Source organism: Jaculus jaculus, chromosome 9 (assembly GCF_020740685.1).
Source record: "Jaculus jaculus isolate mJacJac1 chromosome 9, mJacJac1.mat.Y.cur, whole genome shotgun sequence".
Classification (NCBI taxonomy): Eukaryota; Metazoa; Chordata; class Mammalia; order Rodentia; family Dipodidae; genus Jaculus; species Jaculus jaculus.
The window spans coordinates 26,558,674-26,574,733 of record NC_059110.1 but is presented as its reverse complement, the minus strand read 5'-3'; the positions used below and the strand labels follow the sequence as shown (position 1 = coordinate 26,574,733).

Below are 16,060 nucleotides of genomic sequence, written 5' to 3'. Positions count from 1 at the left end.
TGTTAAGTACAATAAATACCCATATCGACACAGACAATAGCTTCCACCAATTATTGCATGTGAGTAGATTACCTGTTGATCTGAAGATGAACGAGGCTGCATTGTATCGTGGCTTACGGATCCCTTCTTCACCTGACCCCTGCCAGGTGGCGGGGGAATCACACCAGAGTAAGACCCTTGACTTTCAGCATCTGAAGAATGTGAGGCCGCGTGGCGAGACTCCTGTTCATTCTTTGAAGCAACAAATCTTGGAAGAGGAAGATCTTTAACTGTTAACCAGAAATAATTGCAGATTGAGTATTTCTTACTTGAAATATTTCAGGACAAAAATGTTTCCCATTTCACACTTTGTCAAAATTGTGGACTATCTGCATAGATTTTACAGGTTTGAGCATCTCTAATCCAAAACTCCCAAATGATCCAAAACGTCTTTGAGCAGAGTATCAACTCTGAATACTAGTAGAACAGGGGCTGGTAAGGTGGTTCAGTGGCTAAAAGCAGCTGTTCCCATGCCAGACAACTAGAGTTCAGGTCTCCAGCACCCATGTAAATAAAGCTGGATGCACTGGTACAAATGTCTGTAATCTCAGTGTGTCTATGGTAATGGTAATGGGAGGCAGGCTCAGGAGAACCCTCAAATGGACCAGCTAGTCTGGTCTTTCCATCAGCAAAAACAAGAGAAATGTGTTAAAGGAGGCAGAAGCAAAGGACCAACATCCCAAGGTTGACCTCTGCCCCCTCACCCCACAAATACCAGAAGAACAGATGCAAACAAGAGGTCCATAGTGAAAATCTCCAGATGAGGAAGCTGAGTTAATACCTAAAACTATACAAATTCTGTCAGGCCTCATTGTACACTTTAATCACAGCAATCAGAGGTTCAGAGTTAGGAGTATGAGACAAGTTGAGGCTACAGAATAAGACTGTCTGAATAATAACAAGAAGAAAAAAAGGAAGGGAGAGCTGGGCGTGGTGGTGCACGCCTTTAATCCCTGCACTTGAGAGGCAGAGGTAGGAGGATTGCCATGAATTCAAGGCCACCCTGAGACTACATAGTGAATTCCAGGTCAGTCTGAACTCGTGAGACCCTGCCTCAAAAAACCGAAACAAACAAACAAAACAAAACAAAACAAAAACAGAAAAAAAGAAAGAAAACAGGAAGGGAGGGAAAACAAGAGGGAAAAAAAATGGACATTAACAGTAATTTGGTTTTTTAAAAATATTTTATTTTATTTATGTATTTATTTGACAGACAAGAAAGAAAGAGAGAGGGAGGGAGGGAGGGAGGGAGGAGAATATGAATGGACATGCTATGGCCTCCAGCCACTGCAGACGAACTCCAGACACATGCGCCCCCTTGTGCATCTGGCTAACATGGGTCCTAGGGAATCGAACCTGGGTCCTTTGACTTTGCAGGCAAATGCCTTAACTGCTAAGCCATCCCTCCAGCTCCAGTAATTTGTTTTTATTATAAAACTCTCCCCCTTAAACATCTCCCTTTATAGAATAGTTTTTTTTTTGTCTGTATCAACATGCCTCCAAATTTAAAAAAAAAAAGAGAGAAATTATCAGAGGTAGACTACTTATAAAGAGGTCAGATATCTATAATGAGGCTTTAATCTGCTAATATTTTTAAGTATTTTATTTTTATTTATTTATTCATTTGACAGAGAAAGAGGGAGACTGAGAATGGGCGCACCTGTGCCTCCAGTCACTACAAACAAACTCTAGATGTGTGCACCCCCTTGTACATCTGGCTTATGTGGTCCCGGGGAATTGAGCCTGGGTCCTTTGGCTTTGCAGGCAAACACCTTAACCGCTAAGCCATCCCTCCAGCCCATAGTTGGCTAATATTTTAATACTGTTTCTACTAAGCAGAAAGTGTTAGTTAACTGATATTTTCCCATATAAAATGAGCCTCTGTATCTTCCCAAACAAATAACTATCAAGTGCAAGATTAGAAATGGAGCCGGGCAGACCAAGCCTGAAATCCAGTTTCTCAGGAGGCTTAGGCAGGAGGATTACAAGTTCAGGGACAGTCTGAGCTATACAGCAAATTTATAGCTGGGCAACTTAGTAAGACCCAGTCTCAAAATAAAAAGACAGTGTCTCATCACAAAATTTTACCTTTTTCTTTTTTTTGGAGGTAGGGACTCACTCTAGCTCGGGCTGACCTGGAATTTACTGTGTGATCTCAGGGTGGCCTTGAACTCACAGTGATCCTCCTACCTCTGCCTCCCGAATACTGGGATTAAAGGCATGCACCACCACACCCAGAAAATTTTACTTTTTGTTTTGAGACAGGGTGTAAGTTGTCCAGGAACTACCAGAGAGATAGGAATATAGTTCAGTGGTAAAGCACTTGCCTAGCATGCATGCAGCCTTAGGTTCAGTCCCCATATCAAAAAGAAAAACTAAAGAAATGAAGGAAGCTATATAGCTATATATAAAGGTGGTGACTACAAGTTATCATTTACCTAGAAAAAATTATTAACTTAAATTCAAACTTATGTCAAAGCAATTTTGGGTGAATTCTGAAAAGTTCATTTGAACATATATTGTCACATATATATTCTTCAACATACCAGATACAAGGTAGACATTATCTAGTATTTTCAAATATTAACTGCAATAAGCATGAAGTCATGACACATCGGTCACAAGAGGCATTACACTAGCAGACAGACTGTAGTTTCACTGACATTAATTTCATCTGTAAATAGAATAATTTTATTTCAGTTACTACTGTATTGTATCTTTACCTGTATTTATGCTTTCCACTCTTAATGGAAAACCAGACTGGGCAACAGCTACAAGTTTCAAAGCAATGTAGAACTGACTTCTTCCAAAATAACCAAGTCTTTTTGCACCACAAAGCTCCATTATCTGTGACAGAACACAATGTCAACATTAAAAATTAAGACAAAAATTCTTTAAAAAAACAAACTACTACATAACTATCTTGCAACTTCTCCAAAATATCTAGTATCTCAAATAATAACCAATTCCTTCAAGTTTTAAGTAAATGAAAACAAAAAGGCAATGATTAGAACAAGTTTTTTACAAGGGTGTGGTAGCACTCCCCCATAGCCTCAGTAATAGGGAGGTGAAGGTAGGGCTCAAGGTCTACTTTAGTTAATTAGCAAGTTCAAAGATAGCCTGGGCTCCTGATGTCTCTCTCTCTCCAAAAACAAAAATCATTTTTCCTCCAAAGTCCTGTTTTCACAAACATATCTTCTTTACTCTTCATAAGCAATGCACATTCAGTCCTAAGCAGTAAACAGACAACCAGGCAGCCATTTTCAGCCCTGAGATAGGGTAACAAGAGACAAGGCCAAGGATAGCATATGGGAGGAAAAAATCATCACATTGTCTAACCGTAGAAATACAAGTTTAGGGGCTGGGGAGATGGCTCAGTGGTTACAGGTGCTTGCTTGCAAGTCAGCTGCCCTAGCTTTAATTCCCTAGCACCCAACAGACCCACAATGCAAAAAGTAGAACACTGCATCTAGTCTGGTGTTCCCATATATGCGCTGGTATGCCCCTATATGCGCCCTCACACTCTCTCTCTCTCTCATACACACAATTTAAAAAAAATATATTTTATTTATTTGAGGGATAGACAGAGTGAGTATGTACCAGGGCCTCCTACCACTGTCAATGAGCTCCAGAAGCATGTGCCCCTTTGTGAATCTGGCTGGAAGGAAGTATTGAGGAACTGAACCTGGGAGGTGAGGCTTTCACGCAAGTGTCCTTAATCACTAAGCAATCACCCGAGGCACACAATTTTTGTTTTGTTTTGTTTTTCAAGGTAGGGTCTCACTGACCGGGAATTAGTCTCAGGGTGGCCTTGAACTCATGGCAATCTACCTACCTCTGCCTCCCAGGTGCTGGGATTAAAGCATGCACCACCACGCCCAGTACACAATTTTTTTATATTTTATTTTTGTTTATTTATTTATTTGACAGAGAGAGAGGGAGAGAGAATGGGCACGCCAGGGCCTCCAGCCACTGCAAATGAACTCTAGACGAATGTGCCACCTTATGCATCTGGCTAATGTAGGTCCTGGGGAAGTGAACCTGGGTCCTTTGGCTTGGCTCCACAATTAAATTTTTTTTTTGTCCCAGAATTTTTTTTTAAGTATTTTTATTTATTTGACAGGAAAAGGGAGATAGAAAGAGAGTGAATACAGACGCACTAGGACCTCCAGCCACTGCAAATAACTTCAGATGCATGTACCACTTTATGTGGGTACTAGGGAATGGAACCCAGGCCTTCAGGCTTTGCAAGCAAGCCTTTAACCACTGAGCAATCTCTCTAGCTTCCTACATTTTTTTGAGGCAAGCCTAACAGATTGGCCTTTTTTAATGAGTGTGCGAGAAAACTGGTACACCAAGGCCTCCAGCCACCATAATTGAACTCCAGATGCATGGGTCACCTTGAGCACATGTGCGACCTTGTGCATGCATCACCTTGTGTGTCTGGCTTACGTGGGATCGGGAGAGTCCATCATGGGTCCTTAGGCTTCAAAGGTGAATGTCTAAACTGCTAAGCCATCTCTCCTGCTCCTACATTTTTTTAAGTAAAAACCCCACAAATTTGTAAACTACCCAAACTTTATAAGTTGAAATTAAGTATGGTTTTTTTCTTCTGATTTTCTTAATTGTACATAATATGGGTATACCACTTTTCTTTAAAACAATGAAAACTTTTGTTTCTTCCTTTTTCTTAAGCAGAAAAGTTGTCAAGGATCTACATTGACCAATGTCATTCAACTAGTATCTCTAGACTGCTACAGACTCAAAAATTTCACAGTATGAGATTCAATTATAATTCAAAAAACCGTAATTGTGTATTATACAGACATAATAAATAAATCTTAAAATAAGTACTAACTATCCTTGCCATATCTCCAATAATACAAAATCCTATTACAATTTTTTTAATGTCTCTCATAACATTCAAATGTATATTTGAGATGTTTTGGTATTAAGTCCCAAGAAAGAATTCACAGAGCTGCAAAAAAAAAAAAAAAAAAAAAGCACCTCTCATTGGTTAAACAATGTTATCACAGCGGCAATCATTTGTTTACATGCTACAAATAAAAGTCATGTTTATTGATCAACACTGGAAAAAAATTCCAGTTCCTACCATGAAGGGGCAAGCACACCTGGGGAAATTTTAAAGGACCAAGGAAATTTAAAGTGGCAGGCGAAACTATCAGGGACTATAAGGAAAAGAGGCAGAATTAGCAGAGGAAAGCCAACCAGCCTGGCAAGCCAGACAGGCATTATTGTTCTAATTATGGTCCTAATCCACTACCCTGTCCAGCCCACCTGATCCTCTTAGGGGTCATTACACATATTAGATACTGCTGTGTATAAAAAACAAAGCATCTAAAATATGCCAGGTACTGACAGATGAGGAAGATAACAGTTCTCAGACATGGGGGATAGCTTGGGAATGGTTAGAAATGAGGAGTATTCAAGAAAGATCCAAACATCTGCTTGCTATTCTAATTTGCAGTTTTTACAGTCTATTTGTTAATCATTTGCAGTTCTTTGTGAACTCTCCAATTTGCCCTATGATCATTTTCACATAGGTTCACCTGCCTTACGTTATTTCAAGAAGTTTTCTCTCTTGCCGGGCTTGGTGGTGCACGCCTTTAATCCCAGCACTCAGGAGGCAGAGGTAGGAGGATCGTTGTGAGTTCAAGGCCACCCTGAGACTACAGAGTAAATTCTAGGTCAGCCTGGACCAGAGTGAGACCCTACCTCGAAAAACCAAAAAAAAAAAAAAAAAAAAAAAGAAAAGAAATTTTCTCTCATAGATCTTATAGATACTGACCTCCAACCGGTCACAGAATGAATTCACTCAGTGGAACCTACTAGTTACATGTCTGACATCAGAACTCCTAGGAGATGTCAACAAGAAGGAAAAGCTAGAGAGGCCGTGAATGAGAGGCGACCTGGTTGGGAAAGGGCTGGGGTACCAGCATGGGAGCTGAGGACTCAGCACACCGATGAAGAGCAGGAGACACAAGGTGGCTAGGAGGTTGAGGGCTAACAGGGCCCCGAAAGTGAGCAGCTTCTTTTTCTCTTTAGGCCCAAAGCGGGAAATGTCCTTGAGCCTGTTAGGGGAGGATCTGAGTTATTTCCTTATCTCTTTTTCCCTAACAGAGTCCTAAAAGTCTCCACCTTGCTGAAGGCCAGAAATGCCAAAAGAATCTGGTTTTTCTGGAACTTTTTTTTCCCTAAAGGAGCTCCCCTTCCTTAGAAACCTGACTTTAAAAAACAAAAAACAGCCAGGTGTGGTGATGCACACCTTTAATCCCAGCACTGGAGAGGCAGAGGGAGGAGGACCACCATGAGTTTGAGGCCACCCTGAGACTACATAGTGAATTCCAGGTCAGCCTGAGCTAGAGTGAGATCCTACCTCGAAAAACAAAAACAAACAAACAACAACAACAACAACAAAAAATCAAAAAACCCACCTCTTTTTTTTTATTAGGATGTGACTAAGACTACCAGGTGCCTGGACACCTGGTATGAATGAGAACTGGTCTGACTAGCTCAGCCCCATCCAGCAAAGCCTCATTGACTCCAAGGCAGTGACCTCAGTAGTGCCCCATTTCTGGGCCCTTCTACTACATGAGCTCTACCTTCTCTCCTTCTCTTAAGATTTATACAAAAATCTTTCTAAATCTCACCCTCTGGGTTCATGGATTTCATTCTTCAAATTCACAAGACAAAAACCTGGAAGACACTGGCTCAGTGTAAGTTGGTTGTGACTGTGAGCATCCAGCACATGTACAGAAATATACGAACACGTAAGTAACACTTTATAGACATAGGGCCATAGTCTATGACTTTAGTATATATTACTCAAAGACTGTTTTACATCAATACATACACAGGCCCATTTATTTTATTTATCTATATTTTATTTTATAGTGTTACACTGTATAGATGTAACCTATTACAAAAACCAACTGTCTACTGAGAGACATTGACATTTTTTGAATTATCTATAAAATACTATACATATTTTTGTGCATGTATCATTGTGTATTTGTATAACTGGGACAAAATTCTAGAAGTAGACCATGGTTTACAATAAAACATATTCAAGTACTAAAGTTTATGATTATGGTATCTTAGTGACTAGCACAGAATACTGGCAGTGTAGTCTGAGATAAGAAGAGTTAACATGGGCTTCAAAAAGTCTCAGTCCTACGCTGGAGAGATGGCTTAGCAGTTAAGGCACTTGCTGGCAAAGCCTAAGGACCCAGGTTCTATTCCCCAGTACCATCATAAGCCAGATGCACAAGGTGGCACCTGAATCTGGAGTTCATTTGCAGTGGCTGTGTGTGAACACTGCCATTAGTAGGGCTTCGCACTGCCCTGTCTACAGAGGACTGGTACAGTTAGGGACTGCAGACACTGTCATTCTTCAAAACTGCATCTTCCTGAGAACTCAAGGGTTTATGTCTATATTATGTGTGTGAGTTGGGGATTGAACTGAGGGCTTTGTTCATGCCAAGCACAAGCTCTACCATTGAACTACAACCCCAGATGGATTTTGTTACAACTTTTTATGGAACATCTTCTAAAATATCTCTGAACTTCTGGTTTTGGCCACACAAATGAATATACTGTATTACAATCGTGGATTTAAGGACCTTTAAGAAAATATGGAATGTTTTTCTCTCATATATGGAGTAACACTGCTCAGAATAACATGTTTGGTTCTTTGTAGTCACTGGAGACTTTTATGTGAAGTCTTCACCTTTCACCCTATCAGTCATCTCTGCTTGTTGTCTCTGCCTCTACACCATGATCTTAGGATTTGAAACAAGTTGAAACACTACACAAAATAAGAACAGACTCTTGTTGGTTTTTTTGTTTTGTTTTTCAAGGTAGGCTCTCACTCTAGCCCAGGCCGACCTGGAATTTACTAGGCAGTCTCAGGTTGGCATCGAACTCACGATAATCTTCCTACCTCTGCCTCCCCAATGTTGGTATTAAAGCATGCACTGGCTTGGAGAGATGGCTTAGCAGTTAAGCGCTTGCCTGTGAAGCCTAAGGACCCCAGTTCGAGGCTCGGTTCCCCAGGACCCACGTTAGCCTGATGCACAAGGGGATGCATGCGTCTGGAGTTCATTTGCAGTGGCTGGAGGCCCTGGCATGCCCATTCTTTCTTTCTCTCCCCCTCCCTCTCTCTCTCTCTCTCTTAATAAAAATAAACAGCAAAAATATTTTTAAAAAGCATGCACTACCATAGCCTAGTGAAAATGGTTTTCTAATCATGACTCAAAAACCCTTCCAAGGAGCAAAGCATATCAGGAGCATCTTTCCTTTCCTTTCTTCCCTCCCTCTTTCCTTCTTTTCAAGGTAGGGTCCTGCTCTAACCCAGGCTGGCCTGGAATTCGCTATGTAGTCCCAGGCTGGCCTCAAGCTCATAGCAACTCTCCTTCCTACCTCTGCCTCCTGAGTGCTGGGATTAAAGGAGCATTTTTCTATATGCATATATAAATACAGGGGTAGGGAACATGTATTGAGCACATGATGCTAGGTACAGTGCTAAGAATTCTAGGTACTTTCATCCAATTCTTACACATGAAGTAAGGTTGAGGAGATAACACAGCGGTTAAAGATGCTTATTTGCAAAGCCTGCCAGAATGGGTTTTAATTCCCCAGCACCCACGCAAAGCTGACACAAAGATCCTGGTGTGCCCAAACACGCACATGAATAAAGTAATTAAACTGTAAAAAAGGAACATGGAGTGGAATTGGCATTACAATTTTACGGAGAAGAAAAAGCATTAGACTGACCAACTCTCCTGTGGCCAGAGGGCCCAAGGCAAGGGAGAGCCATTATTCATATGTTCACACCTCCACTGTGACATGCTTCCACAGTGACAATGAGGGGTACTTTAAGCACAGGAAAGCTCATTATTCCCATGCTCAGAATGTTAGTAACAACACTTGGAAGGCAGAGGTAGGAGGATTGCTGTGAGTTTGAGGACACCCTGAGACTACATAGTGAATTCCAGGTCAGCCTGAGCCAGAGTGAGACCCTACATCGAAAAACCAAAACACACACAGACACACACACAGAATGTTAGTAACAATAAAGGTGTATGTAAGTTATTCCTTATTTGAGTAAAGACCAAACTATATTAAATGCCCAATTTCACGTATGAGTTTGAATCCATGAGCTGAATCACAGAACATAAGAACTAAAAAAAAAAAAAAAAAAATGGAGGCTGTGGTGATAACTCAGTGGTAAAATGCTTTCCATGAAAGTATGAGGACCTGAGTTCAGGTACCCAGCACCCATGTAAAAATGCTGGGCATGGTAGTGTGTGTCTGTAATTCCAGCTCTGGAGAAAGGACACAGGTGGATCCCTAGGGCTTGCTGGCTAGCTAGTCTAGCCAACTCTGTGAGGTCTAGGTTCACTATGAGACTCTGTTTCAGAAAATAACTTGGAGAGCAGAGCGAGTGAGACAGACACCGACATCGACCTCTGGCCTTGACACTCATGCACCCACCCCCATACAAGAACACACATACAAACATGCATACATGTACACACAATTACAAAAACAGAATAAAGAATATATTGGAACTTGACAAAATATTAAAAATAAGCCCTTCCCAGTAAATTGTTAATCTTGCTATAAAATGAAATTTTATAAGAAATTTAGCTTAATGAAACATAACAGCGGGCTGTAGCCTAGTTAGGAAAATGCCTTCCTGGCATACACAAAGTCATGGATTAGGTACCCAGGGTGGCATAAAACCAGGTGTACTGGCACATATTTATAATCCCAGCACTCAGGAAGTGAAGGCAGGAAGATCAAAAGTTCAAACTCACCCTCAGGGACTACATGAGACCCTGTCTCAAACAAACAAAAGTAGAAGTGGGATCCTCTCTTTCTAGTTATTATCACCTTTCAAATGCAATGAGTTGGGTGTAGTGGCAGGTCTACAATCCCAGCACGGTGGGGAATGATGCAGGAGGATTTTGAGTTCACAGCAGCTGGGCCCACCACCATGCACTCTCTCTTTCTCAGAGGGCCTACTGAAAACACAGCATCCATGGCTGTAAGCAAGCACATAAATAAGTAAATGGGGGAGGTGAAAAAAAGCAAGTGAATTACTGACTACAGGTTCCAGGAGAATAGCTGCTATACAAGAATTTTGACAATATGATCTCATCTTAAGATTTTAAAAAAGTATGTATGTGAATTGTCTCATATCCCCATTCTGAAATGTGAGTGTGGACTCAGATAATACAAACAGCAGGGCTGGGGAGGTGGCTGTAGGTTAAAGGAACTTGCTCAATAAGTCTGCAGACCATAGTTTGGATCCCCAGCGTCAATGTAAAGCTAGATGCAAAAGTGCCTCATGTGTCTCTAATTCTAACACATCTTGGGCAATGAGACAGTCAGGAGCTCTCACACCAGCTAATTTGGCTTTTCTAGTGGTAAAAACCAGCAAGACACCTTGTCTTAAACAGGGCAGAAGGGGAGGACTAGTATCTTGAGGTTGTCCTCTGATCTCCACGTACATGCCATGGCACATGTGTGCTCACACATACAAAGAGAAAGAGAAATTAAAAAAAAAAAACAAAACTGATAAGAGCTGGGCATGGTAGAGCACGCCTTTAAACCCAGCACTTGGGAGGCAGAGGTAGGAGGATTACCATGAGTGTGAGGTCACCCTGAGACTACATAATGAATTCTAGGTCAGCCTGGGCTAGAGTGAGTCCCTACCTCAAAAATTTTAAAAAAAAAACTGATTAAAAATCTTAAAGAGAGAGACCAAACAAAATACTTGGACCACCCCTCTGCACATACTGTTCTAGATGGTATTCTGTAATAAAATGGAAAAATAACAATAAAATAAAATGGCAAAAACATGCAATAATGTCCCTTTATTTCTTCTAGTAAGTAGGTAAGGGTACAAAAAGGTGAGATCAAGTGTCATGTAAGATATTAACCCATCCTACTTATATAAATGGTCCTAGACAATATCAGCTGCCTAATAACCTAGATACTTAGAAAAAAAAAAAGATGAGGCCATCAGTGAATATATATAAACTTTATCTAAGATATTGTATTACATAAAAATCTTACAACAAAAACATTTAAGAGTACTCAGACGACAGACCAGTAACACAGAGATACAACTTCTGAAGTGCACATCATCTCATTCTCACTGGCGCACCAGTGTGAATAAAATAACCTGCTCCATCCCTTTTTGTCAGCTAGTCAAGGTTCGCCCTGCATCAGCATCAGGGCCTTTGTATTCCTAACACACTCAGGATGTTCTCCCCTCTGCTCAGGTCAAACAAGTCTCAGCTCAATGTCAAGACCTCACAGAACTTCCAGTGTCTCTAAAAAAAAGAAAGAGAAAGAAAGAAAGAAAGAAAGAAAGAAAGAAAGAAAGAGAGAGAGAGAGAGAGAGAGAGAGAGAGAGAGAGAGAGAGAGAGAGAGAGAAAGAAAGAAAGATGAGACTCCAGAGAATGGGGAAGCCACTTATAATATTCCCAATACCTGCAACTCCTGACGAGGCCAATTTAGATTTGTCAGCTGGGGGAACCAATGAATGCATATGGATCAGCATGGCCCTTGTCTTTCTTCACTCCTATGCAGAAGGCCGAAGTTACAGTCCTAAAGTTGGCTCCACATGATTCATTATGATTTTTTTATTTTTTAACTTTATTTATTTGAGAGAAAGAGGGAGAGAGAAAGAGAAAGAAAGAATGGGTGCACCAGGCCTCTAGCCTCTGCAAAGAATCCAGATGCATGTGCCACTTTGTAAATCTAGCTTACGTGAGTCCTGGGGAATTGAACCTCAATCCTTTGGCTTTACAGGTAAACACCTGAATGGCTAAGCCATCTCTCAAACAAATTTCCCAGTCTAGTATTGAAGGCTCTCCACGCTATACCCAAACCTTCCTTCTCCATCTTGCTTTGGTCAATCCCTCCTACCTCTGAGCTAGCCCCTCTCATAAGATCATGCTCTAAACCACGGCTGCCTAAAAAAGTCAGTTTCACCACGGCCCACCTTGTGATACTCTTCCTTCCTCTAACATTCTTTTTAACTCAAAGACAAATTTATTGTTGCAAGCCAGGTGTGGTGGCACATGCCTTTAATCCCAGCACTTGGAAGGCAAAGGTAGGAGGACTGCTGTGAGTTCGAGGCCACCCGGAGACTACACAGTGAATTCCAAGTCAGCCCAGGCTACAGACCCTACTTTGAAAAAAAAAAAAAAAGTTATTACTGCAGGTAAAAGTGTCACTATATGGTATTTGCTTTGACCAAGGTGCTTGGAAAACACATGACCTATGAATACTTTTACATCATCTTTGCCACTGTAGTACATTACTGCAAGCGAACAGGACAGGAAACAAGTCCAGGGTAAGAGAACAGCAGCAACACGCCAAACCCCAGTCACTCCAAAGTGGCTGCAAGTGTTCTCTGCTGTCAACAGAGAGCATGTTCAGCTTTAGGGACATACTAACTCCCTAATATTTCCTTTAAATTTAATACAGTGCAATAAGTAAGTGGATAACTCACATCATTAACTGCAATCATAGCATGTTTGCATTCCTAAATGACTTTTGCTATCCTCTGGTGACCAACTCCACTGCCAAATCCTGCCTACACGCTAGTCTAGAACAAAATGCAAAATACAAATTGACCCTGTCAGGAGTTGTTGCTGGTACTGGGAATAAAATCCCCTTTTAAGACACTTACCAGTTGTGCTAGAGCAAATATTTACCTTTCTTCTACAAAACCTTCAATTACTTATTGCTTTGTCCACACAGCTCAAATGATCTTTGATTTCAAACCTGGAGGTCCAAGGCCACACTGCTTCTTTGCTTTCTCTGGCTATGACTATATATAAATCTTGTGAAAATAAGTAGGTATCCTCTTGGAATACACTCTCCTGCTCTCACTCTTTCCATGGCCTCCATTTTACATGTCAACCATGTTCCTACCTCAGTGAGAATAAGTTCTCAAAGTTCCCCAAAGTACATTGTTAGGCAAAATAAACTCACTATATGTTGACTGACATAGAATATTTATTATTTTGTAGATCACCTCAAAAACAAGAAATGAAGCCAGGCTTGGTGGCACATGCCTTTAATCCTAGCACTCGGGAGGCAGAAGTAGGAGGATTGCCATGAGTTTGAGGCCACCCTGAGACTACATAGTGAATTCCAGGTCAGCCTGGGCTAGAGTGAGACCCTGCCTTGAAAAAACAAGGAAAAAAAAAAAAAAAAGAAATGAGTAAAATTTGTTATAGAATAATTACTACAGCTAAATAGTAACACTGGGCCTTTTTTTTTTTTTTTTTTTTGCTATATGTCAAGCAATAAAATACAAAAAATAAGAAAATTATATATATATATATATATATATATATATATATATATATATATATATATAACAGCATTATACAATTAAATGTTTACTTGTCAAATTAAAGGGAAAAATAAAAAACAGACTAAGAAATACTAGATAAATGCCAAGTACTGACTTCCTTTCACAAAAGAAATTGTGTGGAAATATAAAAAGGTTTATTTCTCAACACCAACAGAAATTACAAGTGGATTATAACTTTCCAGCAAAGAATGTTCAAAAATATCATATTCTTTTTAAAAATTTTTTTGTTTTTATTTTTTTATTTGAAAGCAACAGAGAGAGAGAGAGAAAGAGGCAGATAGAGAGAGAGAGAATGGGCGCGCCAGTGCTTCCAGCCACTGCAAACGAACTCCAGACACATGCGACCCCCTTGTGCATCTGGCTAACGTGGGTCCTGGGGAATCGAGCCTGGAACAGGGGTCCTTAGGCTTCACAGGCAAGCGCTTGACCACTAAGCTGTCTCTCCAGCCCTCATATTCTTTTTGTAGTAGTATTATCATAGAAATTTGTCAAGAGGACTTGCCACCACCATGCAGAGAACTGAAGATTACCATCTGGCAGGCAGGTTGTGTTCCACTGGCTAAGGAATGGATTACACAGAAGGATGGTATGTTTGAGTCAATCAACAGGAACCAGGACTGAGGCAAGCCTTTAATGCTGACGCAGTTCTTGATTTGAATTCTGGTAGTTAACAAAGACTCTGCTAGCAACATCTGACTCCTCATACTTTAGCTGTGAATTCTGCTTTAGTGATAAGCACTCCCTGGCAGCCTACTGTGGTAAGAGGCCTACATACAGACCAATAAATACTTTACTAGTTCTAATCAATTTAACAGTCATAGGTTATCTAAACAATTAAGGTAATTCTGATAGCCTCAAGCATAAGGATTATCATGTGACAATAATACAATTATATCTTTCAAGTTTATTGGGTGTTCAAGCCAAGTCTCAGACTCCCAATTAAAATAATTCTTTCTTATTATCTACATTAGTGACCCCACCCAAGACAAAGCTTTAAACATAAACTAAAATACACACTACCAGGAGAAAAATCACAAAAATTAAAAAATGTTTTGGAAAATACTATAAGCCATCTAAAACTTGAGATTACCACAGTAGTTGCCCTTAGAAAATGCTCCTGGGAAGGAAAAAACTCAATAGCAGACGCTAGTAAGCTAGAAACGAGATACAGAGGAAAGAGAAGGGAAGGGAGGAGGGTACTTAGTAGGTTGGAATTGTATATATGTAAGTAGAAGAATAGATTAATGGGGGTGAAAAGGCCCAGAGTGAGGTTAGGGGAGGAGATTAAATAAAGTAAATATGGAGGGAGGGCTAATCAAAATCTGAGAGGATATAAATAAATCAAATGGAATCCTTCAGTTTTGGACAATGGATCACACAGGAGCCGTAGATCATTGCTAGAAAATTTTCAGTGCCAGGGGTGGGATACCTCCAGTGAGTTGTTGGCCAGGTAGGTCCCTGATGCCCCCAAAACATTATAGGCCATTGCCAAGGCCCTTGGTTTCCCACCAGCAATAGATGGTAAGACCCTATTGCTGAAGACTCCATATACTTGGGCTGCAAGGCCACTGAGAAATCCTGCTGGAACTGAGCTGATAACCTCCTCCATGTAGAGCAGCTGACAGAAAGCTGGAAGAAGTCATTCTACATGCAGTTCAATGGGAGAAAGATATACCACCAGTGAAGATACTCAACAGTAGACACTGCAAGCCTTATAATTGGTCAGCCAGGCCAAATGAGACAACGGGTACAATAGTGGCACGTCTGTCATGGTGGAAACCAACTGCCCTCCTATTGGACTGGGGCCCGATCCATGGGAGGGAATACTTCCCTGATACTGAAAATTTAAAACAGGGGTAGTCATGAGTTGTAGGAATGTGACATCTGCTGATGTCTGGATTAATGTATATACTGTGCTTATCAAACTGTCCAGTAAGTACTTCTCTTAATATCCATACCCTTATATTAATGCTACTCTCACTTTGGATAGAGAGTCTTGTCTTTTCAGATGGCAGTGACCTTGGGACAACTCAGAAGGTGTCATGGTGCTGGAAAGAAGTAACTAGAGTACCGAGTAACATTTCAATCACACCTTCGAAGGCTCAGGGTCTAATGCGGAAGAGGTGACAGAAAGAAGAGCCAAAGGAAGGGTTGGACTCCTTACAACGTGCTCCCTCCAGACAAAAAATTGGCCTTGATATTCATGACCTCATAATGCCTGATACTACCTACATAAGACCATCATAAGAGAAGGGAAGGATCATATCATCCAAATAGAGAGACTTATTGAGATGGGGACTGGATGTGATGGAGAAGGGAATTTCAAAGGGGAAAAGTGGGGGACGGGGATATTACCATTTTTTATAATGATGGAAAATGTTTGATAAAATTGAGAGAGAAAAAAAAAAGAAAATGCTCCTGGGCTATGAGGGGAGTTCAGCTAAGCAAATACAGTGAGTAACCTATACTAGGATGACCAAAAACTCTACATCCAAACAGGTACATTTCTAAGAGGAAATGGGCAACACTCAACTGTACATCTGCCTTATGTGATTTATAATTGTTATGAGATTTATAATTGTTCTGCTATTTCA

General features: G+C 40.6%; 1 protein-coding gene across 6 annotated transcripts in view; it reads right to left on the bottom strand.

The window, feature by feature from the left end:
- Positions 1–16,060, bottom strand: part of Reps1 (RALBP1 associated Eps domain containing 1) — a 91,863-nt gene that overhangs the window by 48,274 nt on the left and 27,529 nt on the right. For all 6 annotated transcript variants that reach the window (XM_004651163.3, XM_045159363.1, XM_004651164.2 and 3 more), the window contains exons 2-3: positions 2,763–2,886; positions 73–269 (exon numbers count right to left, since the gene is read on the bottom strand). In XM_004651163.3, the coding sequence (XP_004651220.2) occupies positions 73–269; positions 2,763–2,886 (321 nt within the window). The remainder of the gene's footprint in view (positions 1–72; positions 270–2,762; positions 2,887–16,060) is intronic.